Source organism: Suillus clintonianus (genome assembly GCF_016758775.1).
Source record: "Suillus clintonianus strain FC179 chromosome Unknown DEU56scaffold_26, whole genome shotgun sequence".
Classification (NCBI taxonomy): domain Eukaryota; kingdom Fungi; phylum Basidiomycota; class Agaricomycetes; order Boletales; family Suillaceae; genus Suillus; species Suillus clintonianus.
Window position 1 is genome coordinate 430493 of NW_024539250.1, and position 16204 is coordinate 446696.

Below are 16204 nucleotides of genomic sequence, written 5' to 3' on the forward strand. Positions count from 1 at the left end.
CCACACGGCGAACGTTATACCGAGCGCATTTACGCCCATGGTAGTTATCAAGCGGAAGATCATGTCCGGTGGCAACGGGCTCACCCTACCTACGGGAGAGCGATGCACTTCGACACAACAAGTGCTCGCCATGACCAGCGAACGGAACAAAATCATTCATCTCATCCCGTCCGCGCCTTCATTATAGGCTAGTGTGACGGGCGACTCACATGTTGTGGAACAACACTGAGGTGATGAGGACACAATAAGTATTGCAGTCAGGGATCGTGTAACAAGTTAGAGCTGTGACAATATATAGTAAGAAGCAAGAGGCGCAATAGGATACCCTACGCCCAATATTCACCCACTACGAGATCTCCTCCATCCCCGTCATTCCACTCATCCTCGTCTTCAACCAGCAGGGGCGGGCCAGCTTTCTCGGTGCCATCCGCATGCTGAGGCTAAGGCGGGATCACCATGATTGGCCCAATACGAACGGGCACTTGAAGAGCATGCTAAGGCGGAGGCGGGATCACCATAATGCATCGTGTAGACTGAGAAGGTCTTGAGAAGGGTACGAGATGAAAATGGGGCCAGTGGGCATCATTTGCAGAAATGAGATAAGGGTAGGTGTCGGCTGTCGTTGTATTGTGCGATGGGGCAGACATAGGGTAGGGAGGCGCGGTGCCTCCGCAGTGGATTTGCTGATTTCAGGGTTTAGGGATACAACGAACAGATGTATAAAATACACTGTCCATACGAGCAGATTTTAACAACACGTAGGTAGTTAGCAAGGGGAGATCATCGTCCAGGACAGGCTCATCATAGTACCATTCACAAAGCCAATCTAAAAGCAGAAACACACCCGGCTGCTTCCATGTTCTCCGGTTGTGATCTGCCCTGCTGATGTGGATAACCGTCGGGAATTGGGATTCGGCGAAGGAGGGGGAGAAACGCAGTCTTCCTAAGCAATCCATTCATCGTCTTTGGCGGGAGCATCTGCTGAAGCATTCCGCTGTAAATGGATGCGTGAGATCCAGAACAGTGACCGAAAACGAGCCGCGCGAATCTCTTTACCCTGTGCGAGAGGAACTTCGACGATGGCCGGTGATGTCTGACCTGTCCGAATGGGCCACCAGGATTGGGCAGTGGGTGGGGATGGTGGGGGTCGGGACTATAAAATAAAATGTAAGTCAAATATGTGATTATGGCAGTCCCCACTCACGTCCTCGTGGGGGTTTATATGTGAACGAGGTAAGGGCGCTGTAGCAGGGAACTGCGAGGAAACCATCAAGTCAACTGGGAAGCAAACAAGTAAAGGAAACATACGTCCAAGGGGTTACGAGGCTTATTGTTCCGAATATAACGAACTGCGTCCGTACGGGAGGAGGGAAGCAGTTTGCGTAGAAAGCGGAGGAAATTAATGGCATTCACGCGGAGCATTCTGCTAGTGCCAGCGCTATTGTCAAAACACTCTCTGTCTGCATCTCCTCCACAAGCACCATGCTGTGCCCTCATCGTAAAGGGATTGAAATACTAAACAATGAACGTATGTCAGATTTTGCAGAAGGAGAAGAACGCTGAAACCAGTTACCACTTCATCAGGAGTCGCGCAGTCGCAAAATGGAGTCCACACAACTCTTCGTCAACGAAATTCCAGGCCTTGTATATTCTTGACGACATACTGCTCTGTCGCCTGAAAACGCATCTTCATTGGTGTTAAGCTTGCAGGTATTTTGTTTCTTTCTCTTGCGCTGTCACGAAGTTTCTGACAAGTGCATCAGCAAACACATTAGAAATGTAAAATTGATGGAATAGATACTACTCAGCTGTAGTTGACTGTCTCGCAGTTGGAGATGGTTTAATTCCGTATTATAATAATCACTGCGCACCCTACTAGTATGTGCAGCGTACACCATCTCACACAGGTTGTAGTTGAACGAAAAACCACTTCCCCAGACGCGTTGCGGCGATGGATTAAGCCAACGTCAGTAACGAGTAGGAGCGTAAAGGACACCGTGGGAAAACGAATCGAGAACAGGCCCATATCTATCATCTACAAGGTAACGCTTATTCTCCCTAAATTCTAGTATCACATTATTCTTCCATTGTACAATTTGGTTAACGCAAGTGGAAGCCTGGAATGCTGTGCTGTTCTCGAGTCTCGCAGCCTCCTCGTGTTGGCTGCGTCAATCAACGGCGCATTTACAACGCACCTTTGCTGTACAAGTCTGACGCTCATTAATGAATCTATAGGCAATTCAATGAGCTACAAGCCGCTTTTGCCCCGGTGAACTGCATTGCAGCGTGTTTTGGATGCCACGTGCATGCTGTGGTTCCCTCCTTCAAAGCTTCATAATCCGTCAGAACTTTGTAGGTACTGCATTGTTTCGTGGCCTCCAGTACACATCCTACCATCAAGTGTTAGTTTCTGTCCCTCAGTCATATGTCAAACTTTGTCCCACATCCTCTGGAAGATCGCCCTCCACCCTTGGAGGAACCGAGCCATTTAGAACGCCCCCAGGACCCCGAGACAAACCTGGCGATCACTGAAATGCTACAAGTCGACGTGAATAGTATGTGACATCTTTCTTCATTCAACGTGTACTAATGATTTCCCAAAACCATTCTGACGACACTTTATCTCCTAATTGCTCTGCTGTTTCGTTTCGCCACAGACACTATGCCAGACTCACTCGATAATACCCTCCCAGCCTTGGGTGAGGAGGCAAGCTACCCAGAACACCCCCAAGACTTGGGAGAGGCACACCTCAGTGGAATGCAACAGATCGTCGTTACTGGTATGTGATATTAAACTCAGTGTCGCATGAATTAACGACTTCTCCCAAGCCATTCGCGCGACTGATCTAACTCTTGGTCTCCAACGGATTCCCGCTGGCTTCCATGTGATAGTAAAGACTCACGATATCGAATTCCAAACAAGCAACAAGCCTGTGCACGTAGACCAGGCTGTTGTCGAATGGAACGAGCCCATACTTCTGTAAGCTGTCTTTGATCCCATCTTTCCTGCAGGCGTTGAGAAAGACTCTAGGCCATGTGAACCATCTTCTCTCGTTCGGGTCAGCGTGTATGCCTCATTTGAACTGAGTCCCGTGCTCGGTCATGGAGATGTTCTCCGCACATTCGAGATATCCGTGGGTGAATTATTGGATCGCAGTGAAAAGTCATGTCGTCAGTAACGTCTGTTGCAAGTTACGCCTAACAGATGTTGACGAGTATCACAGCCATAGTTTTTCAGCCCAAGCAGGCGAAAGTCGTATCCCCGTGTACTTCGCTGTTCATGACAGTGGAGCAGCGACGATCTGATGAAAACGACGGTGCAGTTCTTGAACCGCTTACCGCCGTTAGTGATCAATGCCAGTCTGATATGCTGATGCTGAGAGCTTGTAATGTGTAGCCTACGTCCGGCGATATAAATGCGTTAGTGCTAACAGACGCCGGACATCGCCTTCTCGCACGATTCCGAAGGACGCGGAACACTACGGATCTCGACCAATCCATAACGCACCTTGAACGTGCGTCTGATCTCTGCGCCATAGATCATCCATGCCGCCCTGCAGCACTATTCAATCTAGCTTCCGCAAAGTTTGTTAATTGCCAAGTAAATGGAACATACCTCGACCTCGACATCCCCATCTGTCTTTTTCAAGATGCCCTTGCTTTGCGTCCTACTGGTCATCCTGACCGACCCACGACCCAGCTCCATCTTGCCATTTCTCTGCTGTCTCGCTTTGCGAAACGGGGATTTCAAACAGATGCTGATTTGGCCGAAGAGTCACTGAGCGAAGTCCTCGAGGTTTGCCACACCAACAGCCACATTTACAGAGCAGCTTTGCTTGCAATTGATACATTTGTTCAACATCAAGCTGGAAGCATGGATGGACACGTTATTGGGCACATGAAGCCCGCTGCATCCATACTTCCGTTGTCGCCGAATCAACTCGCTGGTCGTGCAAAGCGGTGCTTGCAGAGAGATGACCCCCATGACTTGGATGAAGTGATCTCCCTTCATTACGATGCACTGCGATACTACCACATTACGCATGCTTGCCGAGGGCAATTACTATGTAATCTGGGCGGAATTTTGTGCACTCGCTTTCAGCGTCGAGGCAATAGCCAAGACTTGAATGACGCCCTCATGCTTCACAGGGAAGCGCTGGCTTTACAACCAGTCGGTCACGCAGATCGGTCCATATCATTAAGTAACATTGCGACTGTGCTCTCCATCCGCTTCGGGCACCGAGGCAATGAGCAAGACTTAGATGACGCTGTCATGCTTCTCAGGGACGCGCTGGCTTTACGTCCAGTCGGTCACCCAGATCGGTCCACGGCATTAACTAACCTTGCGACTGTGCTCTTCACCCGCTTCAAGCACCGAGGCAATGACCAAGACTTGGATGACGCCGTCATACTTCACAGAGACGCGCTGGCTTTACGTCCAGTCGGTCACCCAGATCGGTCCATATCATTAAGTAGCCTTGCGACTGTGCTCTCCGCCCGCTTCAAGCACCGAGGCAATGACCAAGACTTGGATGACGCTGTCATGCTTGACAGAGACGCGCTGGCTTTACGTCCAGTCGGTCACGCAGATCGGTCCTCGTCATTAAATAACCTTGGGAGATTGCTCTCTACCCGCTTCGAGCACCGACGCGATCGAGAAGACCTCCACGAGTCACAAGAGAATCTCCGCTGTGCATTGACTCTCTTGACGCAACATGATCCTCGTCTACTAATCGTCCATGGATCGCTAGCTAACGTCTATATGTTGTTCCATCAATCGGGACTTAACGGCACTGGTGAACACATTGACAGTTCGGCTGCTGCCATGTATCATCTCAAGGCAGCGGCAAATCTTGTCTCTGGAGGTTTGCTACCTCGCCTGCAAACAAGTCTACGCTGGGTTCGCGATGCCGCTCAACAATCACATGCTACTGAACTAGAGGCTTATGCGACTTCCATGCAGCTTCTGGACGCTTACATGTCCGCGACGGCTTCAGTATCATCTCGTCACAATGTCATGAAGGACTTCCCCAATACGCTTGCTGTGGATGCTGCATCATGTGCGCTTCGTAGTGGTGATGCCTGTCGCGCTGTCGAGTTGTTGGAACAAGGTAGGACTGTCATTTGGACCCAGATGACACGACTACGCACGCCTCTTGACGGCCTCCAAGATCTCGGTGATCATGCAGTGGCCCTGATGAAGAAATTCAGACACTTCGGCTCCCTCCTTGATGCGCCTCCTACGAATCTTCCAGAAGGGACCCCAAGATTCAATGTAGAAGCAGAGGAAAGTCGGTACCGACGTCTAGTGGAGGACTGGAATAGAGTTGTAGAAGAGATTCGCGATATCGAGGGCTTCTCTCGCTTTCTACTTCCCCCCTTGTTCTCCGATCTTCAACATGCAGCTCGTGATGGGCCTATTGTCGTGCTCGTTGCAAGCAAGTCGTCTTGCGATGCCATCATTGTTCCACACAACCAACCTCCGATCAACATTAAACTCCGCATCAATTTGGAGAAACTCCAGCATTTGGTGGTCAAACTCCAACGGGCAAGTCAACCACAGGCCGCTCCCAACCCCGCTCCCGAAGCCACTCCCAAGCCCTCTCCAAAACGGACCCAATCAGCGCTGATGAAAGCTTTGATGGAGTTGTGGGACGACGTTGTCAGCCCGGTGGTAGACAATCTGGGCGGATTTGCACCGCCAGGTTCCCGGATATGGTGGTGTCCGACGTCTTTCTTCAATTTTTTGCCGTTGCACGCTGCTGGCGCATACAGGCAAGGCGGACAGTTGCTTTCGAACCTCTATATCTCTTCATACACGCCATCACTTACCGCGCTGATCAGGGCTCGCAGCAGTCACGACAGATCCCTGTCAGTGCCCTTTGCTGCCATCGGTCAGAATCACCCAGCTGGTCATCCATTCACTTTGGAGTGTGTGGAGCCCGAACTAGAATTGGTGCGGAGTCTTTTGCCCCCTCCTCCGACTGTTTCCTTCACCAAAATAACGAGCGTTGAGGCAACGAAATCGAGAGCGTTGGATGCATTGCGAGACAATACCTGGCTTCATCTTTCGTGTCACGGGACACAGAACTACACAGAACCCTTCAATTCGGCCTTTCTCATGCTCGACCAACCGCTTTCACTCCTCGATATCGCGCAAATGGATCTGTCTCGGCATGAATTTGCCTTTCTTTCTGCCTGTGAAACCGCAGTAGGTGATGTCAATACGCCTGACGAAGTCATACACCTGGCGGCTAGCCTACAATTTGCTGGTGTGCAGAGCGTAGTTGGGACATTATGGAGCGTCAACGATAGTACGGTGCAGCGCCTAGTCGAGGCATTCTACAAGAATTTGTGCGGAGATGGCAAGATGAATTCCAAGCGGGCTGCCCGTGCGTTGCACCGAGCGGTCCAGTCGTTGGCTAGTGACAAGGACATGCCATTGGAACAGCGCATCGTGTTCATGCATATTGGCATATAATCAATTTCGTGCGTCCCCACCTTGTTAATTAAAGTGTTTTTGAGACAATCTGACGACTTCGCTTGTACCATCCAGCCATTCCTACACGTAGCCTATTGCCAACAAGATATTTTCTTTTCGCTATTTCAGACTTTGAGACTGTATAGGTACCTCCCGGATCCCCGATTTGTACACCCATAATTCCGACTTGTATTCCCCAGCCTGTTGCCTCAGAACCACACGTGACCCCTTCTAATATGCACTATTAGTATAAAGTTAACAAGTTGTATCATTGGTTCATGTATGTACCACTCAGGGTACGAGCGAGCCAAATCATCAAGATCTCGAGACAATATGGTGCAATGACACATATGATGGATATTTGTGCGCGTATGCGGTTGGATATGTACCTGCCAGCGGCTCATCGATCATGTAACGAAGAAACTCGCTGCCAGTGCTTTACAGTTCTTAAATGTACTGCCAGCCGACATGCAGCATCGAAATCCAAGAGCTCGGCCCTGGCGGGGTGAACAGACCATAGACGAATGAAGTCGTTCGTTCTCAATCTACAGTGTTTTGTAAAGCAGAAAATCGAATTGAGAGATTGCGAAGCGTCGAGTCAAGGCGTAAATCATCGTGTAGAGAATAATGACGTCATAAAATGTGCGTACTGTGCATCAGAAGAAGAAACTGATGAATGATCTATACACAGTTGCCTTCCTGCAATATTGGTCCACCAAAAGAAACAGAAGAATGATCTATACATCGTACAAGACATTGCCTCTGCTTAGAGGAAGAGGGTGAAGCAGCCTGTCACAGAGGCGAGAAGAGTAAGCGATAGGGCGATGTTCTTGTTGGAAGAAGCAGATACAGAGCTTGTGCTGCCGCTCGTCGTGTTTCCGTTCCCACTCGAGGCTCACGCGTGTACTAGTAGGCAGGGGTGTCAAGCCAGTCACCTGCACCGAGTTTGAGTCGGAAAGTCCAGTTGAAGAGCTCAAGCCACTGGCAAGTTGGGTAAAGCCAACGGCAGTGGGACTAGCATGGAAGACGGAGTACACATTCTTCAGGGTGTTACCATCAATCCAAGCAGGAGTGCTGCCAATGCCGATATCGAAGATCCCGCCAGCACATATCTGAGATGTGGTATTCGCGTTGCCGGTCATTGTGTCGAACATGTATGCAATGCACCATGCTGGAGTTAATAGGAAGAAACCAATCATTCACGACGACCTGCATAAAAATTACACCAAAACAAAAGAAAAATACCTCAAGCATCAGATCGAGAACTCCTCGACACAACAAGCACTCACCATCACCACCGAACTGAAAATCATCAATCATCTCATCCTCCACATCCTCCATCTCAAAATCATCAACATCTTCGTCCACTACGAGATCCCCTCCCTCCCAATCGTTCCCCTCGTCCTCGTCCTCTTCGTGCGTTTCAACCAGCGAGGGCGGGCCAGCTTGCTCTGTGTTAGTGGGAGAAGGCGGATCAGAAAATGCACCTTCACGCGGCTCATCATCATCACTAGACTCAATAGGCCCCAGCCCGGGCAAAAAGTGTCTCTGCCTTCCACGCCTTGAGCTGGCACAAGCTGAACAGGCACACGGATCTGATTTGCCTGCTGAGGCTGAGGCGGGATCATGACCTTGCGCCGTGCAGGCTGAGAAGGCCTGTTTTGCTCTGAAGACGGGTACCAGTTGAAAAAGAGCCCAGTGTGCGTCATCTGCAGACATGAGATGAAGGATAGGTGTCGGCTGTGGTCGTATTTCGTGACACGGCAGACAGATAGGCCAGGGCGAGGCGGGGTCTCCGCAGTGAGCTTGCTGATTTCGGTGTCTAGGGACACGATAAATAGACCCTCGCGCTGCGATGGATTTAGCGCTGAAAAGCCCGTGTGGGAGGAAGACTTGCGATTGCAATTGTGGCCTTTTCGTTTGATTCTTCGAGGGCTAGATAGACCGAGATGTCTCGGACGTTGTCGAGGGAGGGATTGAAGTTGAGGAGGGTTGCTGTGTCGTTGAGAGCGGCCTCGCAATGGATGACGTATTTGAAGCTGGGCATCCAGATGAAGATCCCTGATGCGGTGAGTATTCCCATGTCCTTGCCCGAGGAAGATACATGGGCTGCACAAACAGTGAGTAGATTATGTAGATCGACGTGTATGACTTACCAGCAATGAAGTTGCTCTGACATGTGGAAGAGACGTGATATGCTTCGTGAGGTAGTTGGGGCTGGAAGAGCAAAGAAGGGCAAGGGACATCGTTGCTATCTGGAAGCACGTCCCAGTAGGTGCACGGCAAATCGTTCATGCCCAAGCAATAGACCAAGGCCCCACCGCCCCTTGCAAAAACGCGTAGCTCAATGGTCCCGCAGAAGAAAGTGTATTGGTTATTGACTTCAACATAGTTGAGGCGCCCTAGTGTCCTGCCTTATATTCGGAGCCCAATCGTTTCAACAAGACAAGAAGTCAGCACGTCCCACAAATAAGTGTTATTTGCGTCAGCCGAAAGCAGCGTTGGGTACAACAAGCGGAACGCACGGGTAAACTCGGGCATCTGGAGGAGGGTCCATGGTCTGAAAGGATCACCATGTGTTGGGGAGGTAAAACGCTGAGCGGCTTCCTGCGACACTTTAATCATGGATTCGTCAGGTTTGAAGTCCTCTGGCGTCTCAGGGTCCCGGAAGTCGCGGGCGTAGCGCCATGCTTCCTTGCTGTTGTCGTGGCGATTGAAGATGATATAGCTGTGATCATATTCGCACTGAGTGTAATCGTCTACATGAGCCTGTTGATCAGAACGATTCAGGATGGGGTGAATAGGTATATGTGTCAACTTACAGTGGCCCAAAGTATGCAATCAGTGTTACAATCAGTCACTGAGAAGCTTCCAATGTGGAGGGCGGTTATCACGAATTTCCTAGTGGCATCCAGCTCTGTTGGGACGGACGGAGCCTTGCCTCGCCAACCCCTCTCGATCAGATGGCTGCGTTGCAGTATACTGTACACTGCTTGGACGTTGTCGGTGATCAGACCATGTCATTCCATGGACACGAGCTAGACATTGCGGGGAGATTGTAATGAGAGATGGATGATATGTAGAGAGCAATCTCTCAGGCTGTAGGCAGCTCGTGTATGTAGCACGAGTCGTTGACTACTATCCGTTACACTCTATTCGTGACGGTCCGCAATTTCGTGAGTCACACTCATGTCACGAATAGTAACGGACAGTCACACTAGCCGTGCTCACGTGCTCACGGATTGCAGCTGCAATGAAACACTGTTAAATTTAATGTCCGACGTCGGCAGCCACGGCAGGTGACATCGAATCGTGATTTTTGCTGCTGTCACGCTAAAAACACGATCTCCACCATTTCTCAACGGATTTGTTTTGTTTCACTTGGGATATGGTAGTATAGTACGTAGAATACATACTCAGTGAAGTAGCTAAGTAATTACTTTCAAATTGAGTGCTGCAGACAAAAATCACGAAATTGCGGACCGTCACGAATAGAGTGTAACGGATAGTACTATTGTTGATTAGGTCGAAGCTTTTCGCGGAGTTGTAATATCCTTGTTTACAATTATATTTCCGACGCTCGAGCCACCTTTCCTTTCCTACAAAGTTAGGAATATTATCTACCAGTGAAGCTGCATGCGCTCCTTGGTCCTTGGTCTTGCCTTCTGGTGCTGTGTGTCGGAGTATGCCCTTCTTGAAGAACATTCCGCCGTACCATTACAACCCAACTTTACGTTCTCATGTCAAGGAAAATTTACTGACTTATCATAGAAGATGTTCAACGTTCAACTATGATTAGTCTGTAAATTCTCGTGACATCTGCATCGCGTATTGACCTCAAATCGACAACCTTGAGCAAGTATCATCAGCGACCATGCAGCCCTCGTCGACGGCTAGGCCACTGTCATAGCGCAGCTTAGGCTCATCTCCATGTTATCACCACGATTATCACTTCTGAACCTGACGACGACCATCACAGGACTCGGAAACTTGATTGACATTTATTTTCAAGGCCGGTGCCGTACTCCAGCCCTCCTGATGAGATTTGCCATGATAATTGTATCCCTATGCCCTTTCCTGAACGTTTGCAGGATTCGGCAAGCGATACGCAATCGGCGTCTCCTCATTGCTCACCGTCCAGTAGCTCGCAAACTCCTCCGTGTCCACTTTTCCAAAACCCCCATCCCTCCTCGACTCAAGATGATACCGCTCAAACTTCTCATGCCGGGTGCAAGCTTGGAAAGCGCTGAAGACGAGTAGTGCCGAACATCTCACAAAAGGCTAAAGTAGCCAAGTCTTTGGTCGTCGCTAACTGCAGGGATATGAGGACGAGGTACCATGATCATCTCTTGATACCGTCACTTCTTCTATATCATTCTCAAAGATATCCTGAGCCTACTCACTATCCTTACCCTCCTGCAGGTCCCATCGCCGAGCGGTCTTATCGCTTGATCCGATGATTATCTGCTTGCCGGTAGGAAGTAGGAAATGGATGAAACTGGTTTGGATTCGTAAGTGGAACCGCTGATCAGAGAGGGGAAATGACTTATTTGTGTGCCTCCAAGGTCATGACCGGCGATGTGTATGCTCCTGTACCGGGCTGAGTCGAGCTGGAGGCCATGATGGTGTATCCGCGGACTGCCAGATGAATTGGCAAGCACTCTATCAGTTATTTGGATGTGTTCGGGTGAGTTCTCGTGTGCTGTTACTCCTATAGACCTGACCGTATTTAAGTTTAACTCATTCTAGAGCCGATGTGCTCTTGCCTGCAAGTTAATCCAGTCATCACTTCGTTAGTGCAGGATACTCGAACATTCTGGAGCGTTCACGTTACCCTCGAGTTGAGAATGGTAGTAAAGATGACGAGCGAATGATAGCCTGGCGCTTCTTGCCACCTTCTCTTTAGCGCCCTTCCTCAGGGATACAGCTATACTTGTGTACTGCACAACATGTAAATCCTATCCGTCTACGCCTCCGAGTCAACATTCCTGTGTTGAAGCACGAGCCAGCCGTTTGTACTTGAAACAAGTACTGACCAACGCCAAGCTAAGGTTATGAACTCCACGACGTAGAACTGAACCAGCGTATGCTGAACGTATGAAAGAACTGCTCGCCATCAGAGTCGCTCCCCAGATAACGCATTTGAATCCAACTTCAATCAATAACCAGCGAGCACCTTCCGCATTCTCGATGCTTTCAACGCCCATTCCGTCCCTCCCCGGCAACCTCAAGGGAATTATCGCAAAGTTAAAGCACCAGCAAACGGAGACACGCCCTACTTTCTGTAAAACACACATTGCATAGCAGCAATTTCAACAATGCGAAATTAGAGGAGGTCCGCGACGGGCTCAACATAGTACCATTTCAAAACTCAGTCTAAAAGCAAAAAACACCGCTGGCCGCTTCCGTGCTCTCCAGTATTGATCTGCCATGCTGTGGGTGGCTGGCGTGAATTGAAATTAAGTGAAGGAGGAGGGGAATAGTCTTCGTCACGTATCATGTCGTCGTCCGGGGCGGGAGCACCCGCTGCAGCACAGCGCTGTAAATGGATGCATGAGAGCTGGAATGTGACAAGAAAATGAGACGCCATGCTCGAGTTAATACGAAGCAACCGATCATTCACGATGACAAGCACAAAACCTACACCCTAAGAAAAGCATCAAATCAAGAACTCCCCGGCACGACAAGCGCCAGTGCGACAAATTCGATAGCAAGTCGAGAATCATAGCAGAAGGCCACTTATATGCTCATCTGTTTTGATCTGTATCGATGCAGACGGTTCGTGTGAGTGGAGGTCAGGCGAAGCAGGGTCATAACCTTCATCGCCTATCTAGTTATCGTCATGGCTGTGAGCAACAGTAAGGAAAGTGATGCGAAATTCGAGTAGAAGTCTTCTGAATGTGAGTGACTGGGATTGTGAAGGTATCTGTCTTGCAAAGTGGTGTGAGCGTGGGTCAGGGCGTGCATGCCTATGAGGTGAGATTGCGGATGATCGACTTGGGTGAGGAATCGTCGGTGGCAACATATCGTGGCGCATGAGACTAGTTTACTGTTGTGTATGGTTGAATCTGTGATTAGTTCTCGAGTCTTAAAGTACGAAATAGATACTCACTGCATGTCTTCCCTCGTAACACCACCCATCCATGTCCCCAATCCCTTCAACTCTCCCCCACATCAGCTCAGCGCCCATACACGACACGATAAACGAGGGCGCTCTCACCGTCATGTGGAATGAGACAAGACGTGTCAGTGCCTCAAAGTGTGGATCCTTCTGACGACGGTCGATCGGTTCGGCGTAGAAAACATTCCTAGATAATGTGAATCAACAAAACAAAGGAAGAACGTACATCATTAGCGATATATTGAGACTTGAACTATGTCTGTTTGATGTGGGACGGTCGTAGAGGCTGTTGAGCCAGATTAACATCGGGCTCGAAATTGGTGGCAGAAAAATTGGGCGGGAGACAGTGCTGCTGGCGCGCGCGTCATTGTGGGATGTTTTGTATTCTAAGCGAGTCCGAGGAACGAGGACGAGCGTAGAATGTCGTCTATGTGGCAGATGTCCTTTTTGGGACATCTCTTCTTTGCTTCGTACTACTACTACTTGCAAACTCTCCGTAATCAACGACTCGTAGTCGTATTACTCGAACTTTCGCCTCTATCAAACCACAACATAATTAAAGTCCATGCCTCGACTACATAGCGACCCCAACTTGAATATTTGCCCGGACTACGCAGATGGCGTTTTTGCCGACACGAGGCTGCAACTTACAAATGAGAACATCAACGAACAACAGGCCATCGCCATTCTTAGGAACATTTGGCAAGCGGATAACAATATCGCTAAAGCTCAATGGGATAGACAAGTGGAAGAGGATAGAGAACGCCAAGAACACGTGGATAGACTCAACGACGAGGAACAGGAGAGGCTAGAACATGATCGACGGGAAGAAGACGAAGCAACGCAGAAAGAAGATCGGAAGAAGAACAAGTTCAAGTACACTTCTATTCCCCAGCGTGACGTACCCACAGAGCCCGTCATCATCCCATCATCTTACGCTACATGCAAGCTCGACAAAGGGGACTACGTCGAATTATGGTACTTTACCAACGCAGGTCTTGATGACGCCAAGCTCAAGACTTCAGTAAGCGAGGACGCTATGATAATGGCAACATTAGCTGGAGGGGAAACAGCCTGGGTATCTGCGGCGTCGATGAGAAACGCCAGCACCATCGTCGACGACCAGAACTTACCTTTCGAGGACTTTTGCCAAGCGTGTCCTCGCATCATCTCAGCTATGGAGCAGGCAGCATGGCCAGCTGATCGTATTAAGATGATGGCTATATTCTGGCGCAACCTACAGGTACACGAATATCGATCGATGAGAGACCCTCTAGCCCAGACGGCGCTGCTTGTTTACCAAGCAGAACAACGAAAACTCTGGCACATAGCAGTCAAGTCAGCAGCAGGGGCCTATGATCTGTCGCGCATCAACGAGGCACTCTTAGAGCGTACACGAACCAACGTCTACCTCGAAGATCGTAATAGACAAGATAATCAACGGGATTACAAGGTCAGTGGTCGTACTTATTCATTGATCATCGAGCGTATACTGACTATATGTCCATTCTCTCCCTCCATAACGTCAAACATTGAATATCTTATATTATTCAAACGTTGCCTCACGCTACATGCTACACCTCACACCCTGCCACACCTCACACCCTGCCACATGCCACACCATGCCACACGGCTACACCTGACATCCATGTCACTAGATAGATCAACAGATCAACGCTCTCATGTCCGGAAATCAGTCCTCCAACCAGAATCATAGAGGAAAGGACAATTGGCGATCATCGCGAGACGCGCGCAAACGATCCGCATCACCCAGACTAGCAAGGGACTCTCGCCAGCATTCTACATCCCCAAGAGCAAGTAGGAACACACGTCGTCCTTCATCTCCTGACCCGAACAAACGTTCACGGCAGGATTTTCGAAGCGGCGCAAGCGGAAACTCCCTATCCGCTTGCGCAGTGTGTTTGGGAAGGCACCCTCACCGAATTGTCGAGTGCAAAGCGACCAAGACATGGGACAATTCATCAGATACCCTCTGTACTCGCATCAGCAAAGTCCTCACCATGCGGGATGGGCGACCAATCTGCAGCGACTGGCAAAGGGTTACCGGATGCAACGACAGCTCGCACGACAGACATCATTTCTGTTCTGGATGTGCTGCCTCCACTCACGGAGTGCAAACTTGCACTCGAGCACAGAAAGCATAGAGCACTCACCCCGTATGACGCCGACGCTTGGGAGTCCTATCTCACGCAAGCAGGGCTCATTGATCGATACGCGCACATCCCTCCAGGACTGCGCCAAGGTTTTATTCTCAATTTTCCTACTATCACAGTCACACAAGCGCCTCCAAACAAAGATTCAATTATTGTCTATACTAGCGAATTTCAATCCATTATCCAATCAGAACTACAAAAAGAAAGATATATCGGTCCTTGTACAGCCGCCGGCATCGAAAGTCTCATCGGCCCGTTTCAATCGTCTCCCCTTTCCATCATCCCGAAACCAGGACGACCAGGACGTTTCCGAGTCATACAAGACTATTCCTTTCCTCACGCGCATTCCGCTAATTTCCCTAATCCATCCATCAATTCGCACATTAACCCAGACGACTTTCCCAGCACCTGGGGAACGTTCCATACCATCGCTCTCCTCATCAGTCGACTACCTCCCGGATCACAGATGGCAACAAGGGATGTATCGGAAGCTTACCGAACGATCCCGCTACACCACACTCAATGGCCAGGCGCAGTCGTACGTATTTCTGACGATCGTTTCTGTATTGATACGTGTACTTGTTTCGGGGTGTCCCCTTCAGCGGGAGCGTACGGTTCCCTTGCAGATGCAGGCCTCGATATCTTTAGATCACAGGGTATTGGTCCTACCTCACGCTGGGTGGATGACCATTTATTCTTCCGGATTCGAAAGGAGTACCTCCACGACTATAACGAGAGTCGTCGACAATGGCGTAAGAGCATTATCGAGAGTGGCGAGCATCGTGATGGGGGGCGAATATGGTATGGAGGGCACATTTTTATCGACGGCACCACAGAAGAGTTTGATGAAGATTTTAATTTCCCGATCCTTGATTTATCGAATGCCTCACCCCGCTCACATGAAGACTCTCTCTTTACGTTCAATTTCGACGACATTGACCGGGTTTCACGCATCACGCGAACGCCGTGGGAGATTGAGAAGGACTCTCCATTTGCTGAATGCAATTTATATATTGGACTTACTTGGGATCTCACGAGTCGTACAGTATTTCTCGCAGACAAGAAGAAAGCTAAATACCTCCGCGCGGTACAAGAGTGGCGAGAACGCCTCATGCACGTTCTTAGTGACGTGCAGAAGCTACACGGAAAGCTTCTGCATGTGTCATTGGTGCTTCCACAAGGACGAGCGTACCTCACAAAACTCGAGGTCATGCTGCGGGTGTGTCATACTCACCCCTTCTTACCACATCGACCGGTTAAGGGCCTCGCCGAGGACCTTAAATGGTGGACACGTGCCTTGCAGAGTACCTTCGTCGGTCGTGACATTCCAACACCTCTCACCCTCTTTAATCCAGAGGCATACTCTGATGCAAGCTCTGGAGTCGGCATCACGATCATCATCGGCAAGCAATGGAGAGCCTGGAAGTT

General features: G+C 49.6%; 6 protein-coding genes across 6 annotated transcripts; 5 read left to right on the top strand and 1 right to left on the bottom strand.

The window, feature by feature from the left end:
* Positions 1 to 1217: 1217 nt before the first annotated feature.
* On the top strand, positions 1218 to 1992 carry DEU56DRAFT_797388 (uncharacterized protein). The gene is made up of 4 exons (XM_041352941.1): positions 1218 to 1255; positions 1309 to 1515; positions 1574 to 1747; positions 1805 to 1992. Exons 2-3 carry the CDS (start codon positions 1403 to 1405, stop codon positions 1677 to 1679), a joined length of 219 nt encoding a protein of 72 aa, XP_041209755.1. The 5' UTR covers positions 1218 to 1255; positions 1309 to 1402; the 3' UTR covers positions 1680 to 1747; positions 1805 to 1992.
* A 146-nt stretch (positions 1993 to 2138) lies between these two features.
* DEU56DRAFT_900789 (CHAT domain-containing protein) lies at positions 2139 to 6829 on the top strand. The gene is made up of 8 exons (XM_041356526.1): positions 2139 to 2555; positions 2658 to 2780; positions 2830 to 2980; positions 3032 to 3171; positions 3225 to 3343; positions 3398 to 3515; positions 3561 to 6489; positions 6557 to 6829. The coding sequence occupies exons 1-7, from the start codon at positions 2426 to 2428 to the stop codon at positions 6479 to 6481; spliced, it is 3702 nt and encodes a 1233-aa protein (XP_041209756.1). The 5' UTR covers positions 2139 to 2425; the 3' UTR covers positions 6482 to 6489; positions 6557 to 6829.
* Positions 6830 to 6856: 27 nt separating this feature from the next.
* Positions 6857 to 9527, bottom strand: DEU56DRAFT_941403 (uncharacterized protein; the record flags this gene model as incomplete). Its single annotated transcript, XM_041358921.1, has 8 exons — positions 6857 to 7652; positions 7771 to 7932; positions 7998 to 8373; positions 8427 to 8590; positions 8638 to 8891; positions 8949 to 9250; positions 9304 to 9470; positions 9515 to 9527. The coding sequence occupies 8 exons, from the start codon at positions 9525 to 9527 to the stop codon at positions 7219 to 7221; spliced, it is 1872 nt and encodes a 623-aa protein (XP_041209757.1). The 3' UTR covers positions 6857 to 7218.
* A 494-nt stretch (positions 9528 to 10021) lies between these two features.
* On the top strand, positions 10022 to 11069 carry DEU56DRAFT_797411 (uncharacterized protein). The gene is made up of 2 exons (XM_041352942.1): positions 10022 to 10992; positions 11047 to 11069. Exon 1 carries the CDS (start codon positions 10412 to 10414, stop codon positions 10739 to 10741), a length of 330 nt encoding a protein of 109 aa, XP_041209758.1. The 5' UTR covers positions 10022 to 10411; the 3' UTR covers positions 10742 to 10992; positions 11047 to 11069.
* A 2007-nt stretch (positions 11070 to 13076) lies between these two features.
* On the top strand, positions 13077 to 13782 carry DEU56DRAFT_941415 (uncharacterized protein; the record flags this gene model as incomplete). The annotated part of the gene is made up of 1 exon (XM_041358922.1): positions 13077 to 13782. A coding segment is annotated over exon 1 (615 nt), but the record flags the coding sequence as incomplete, so codon positions are not given.
* Positions 13783 to 14284: 502 nt separating this feature from the next.
* On the top strand, positions 14285 to 14767 carry DEU56DRAFT_734540 (uncharacterized protein; the record flags this gene model as incomplete). Its single annotated transcript, XM_041348389.1, has 1 exon — positions 14285 to 14767. The coding sequence occupies one exon, from the start codon at positions 14285 to 14287 to the stop codon at positions 14765 to 14767; it is 483 nt and encodes a 160-aa protein (XP_041209760.1).
* Between the last annotated feature and the right edge of the window lie 1437 nt (positions 14768 to 16204).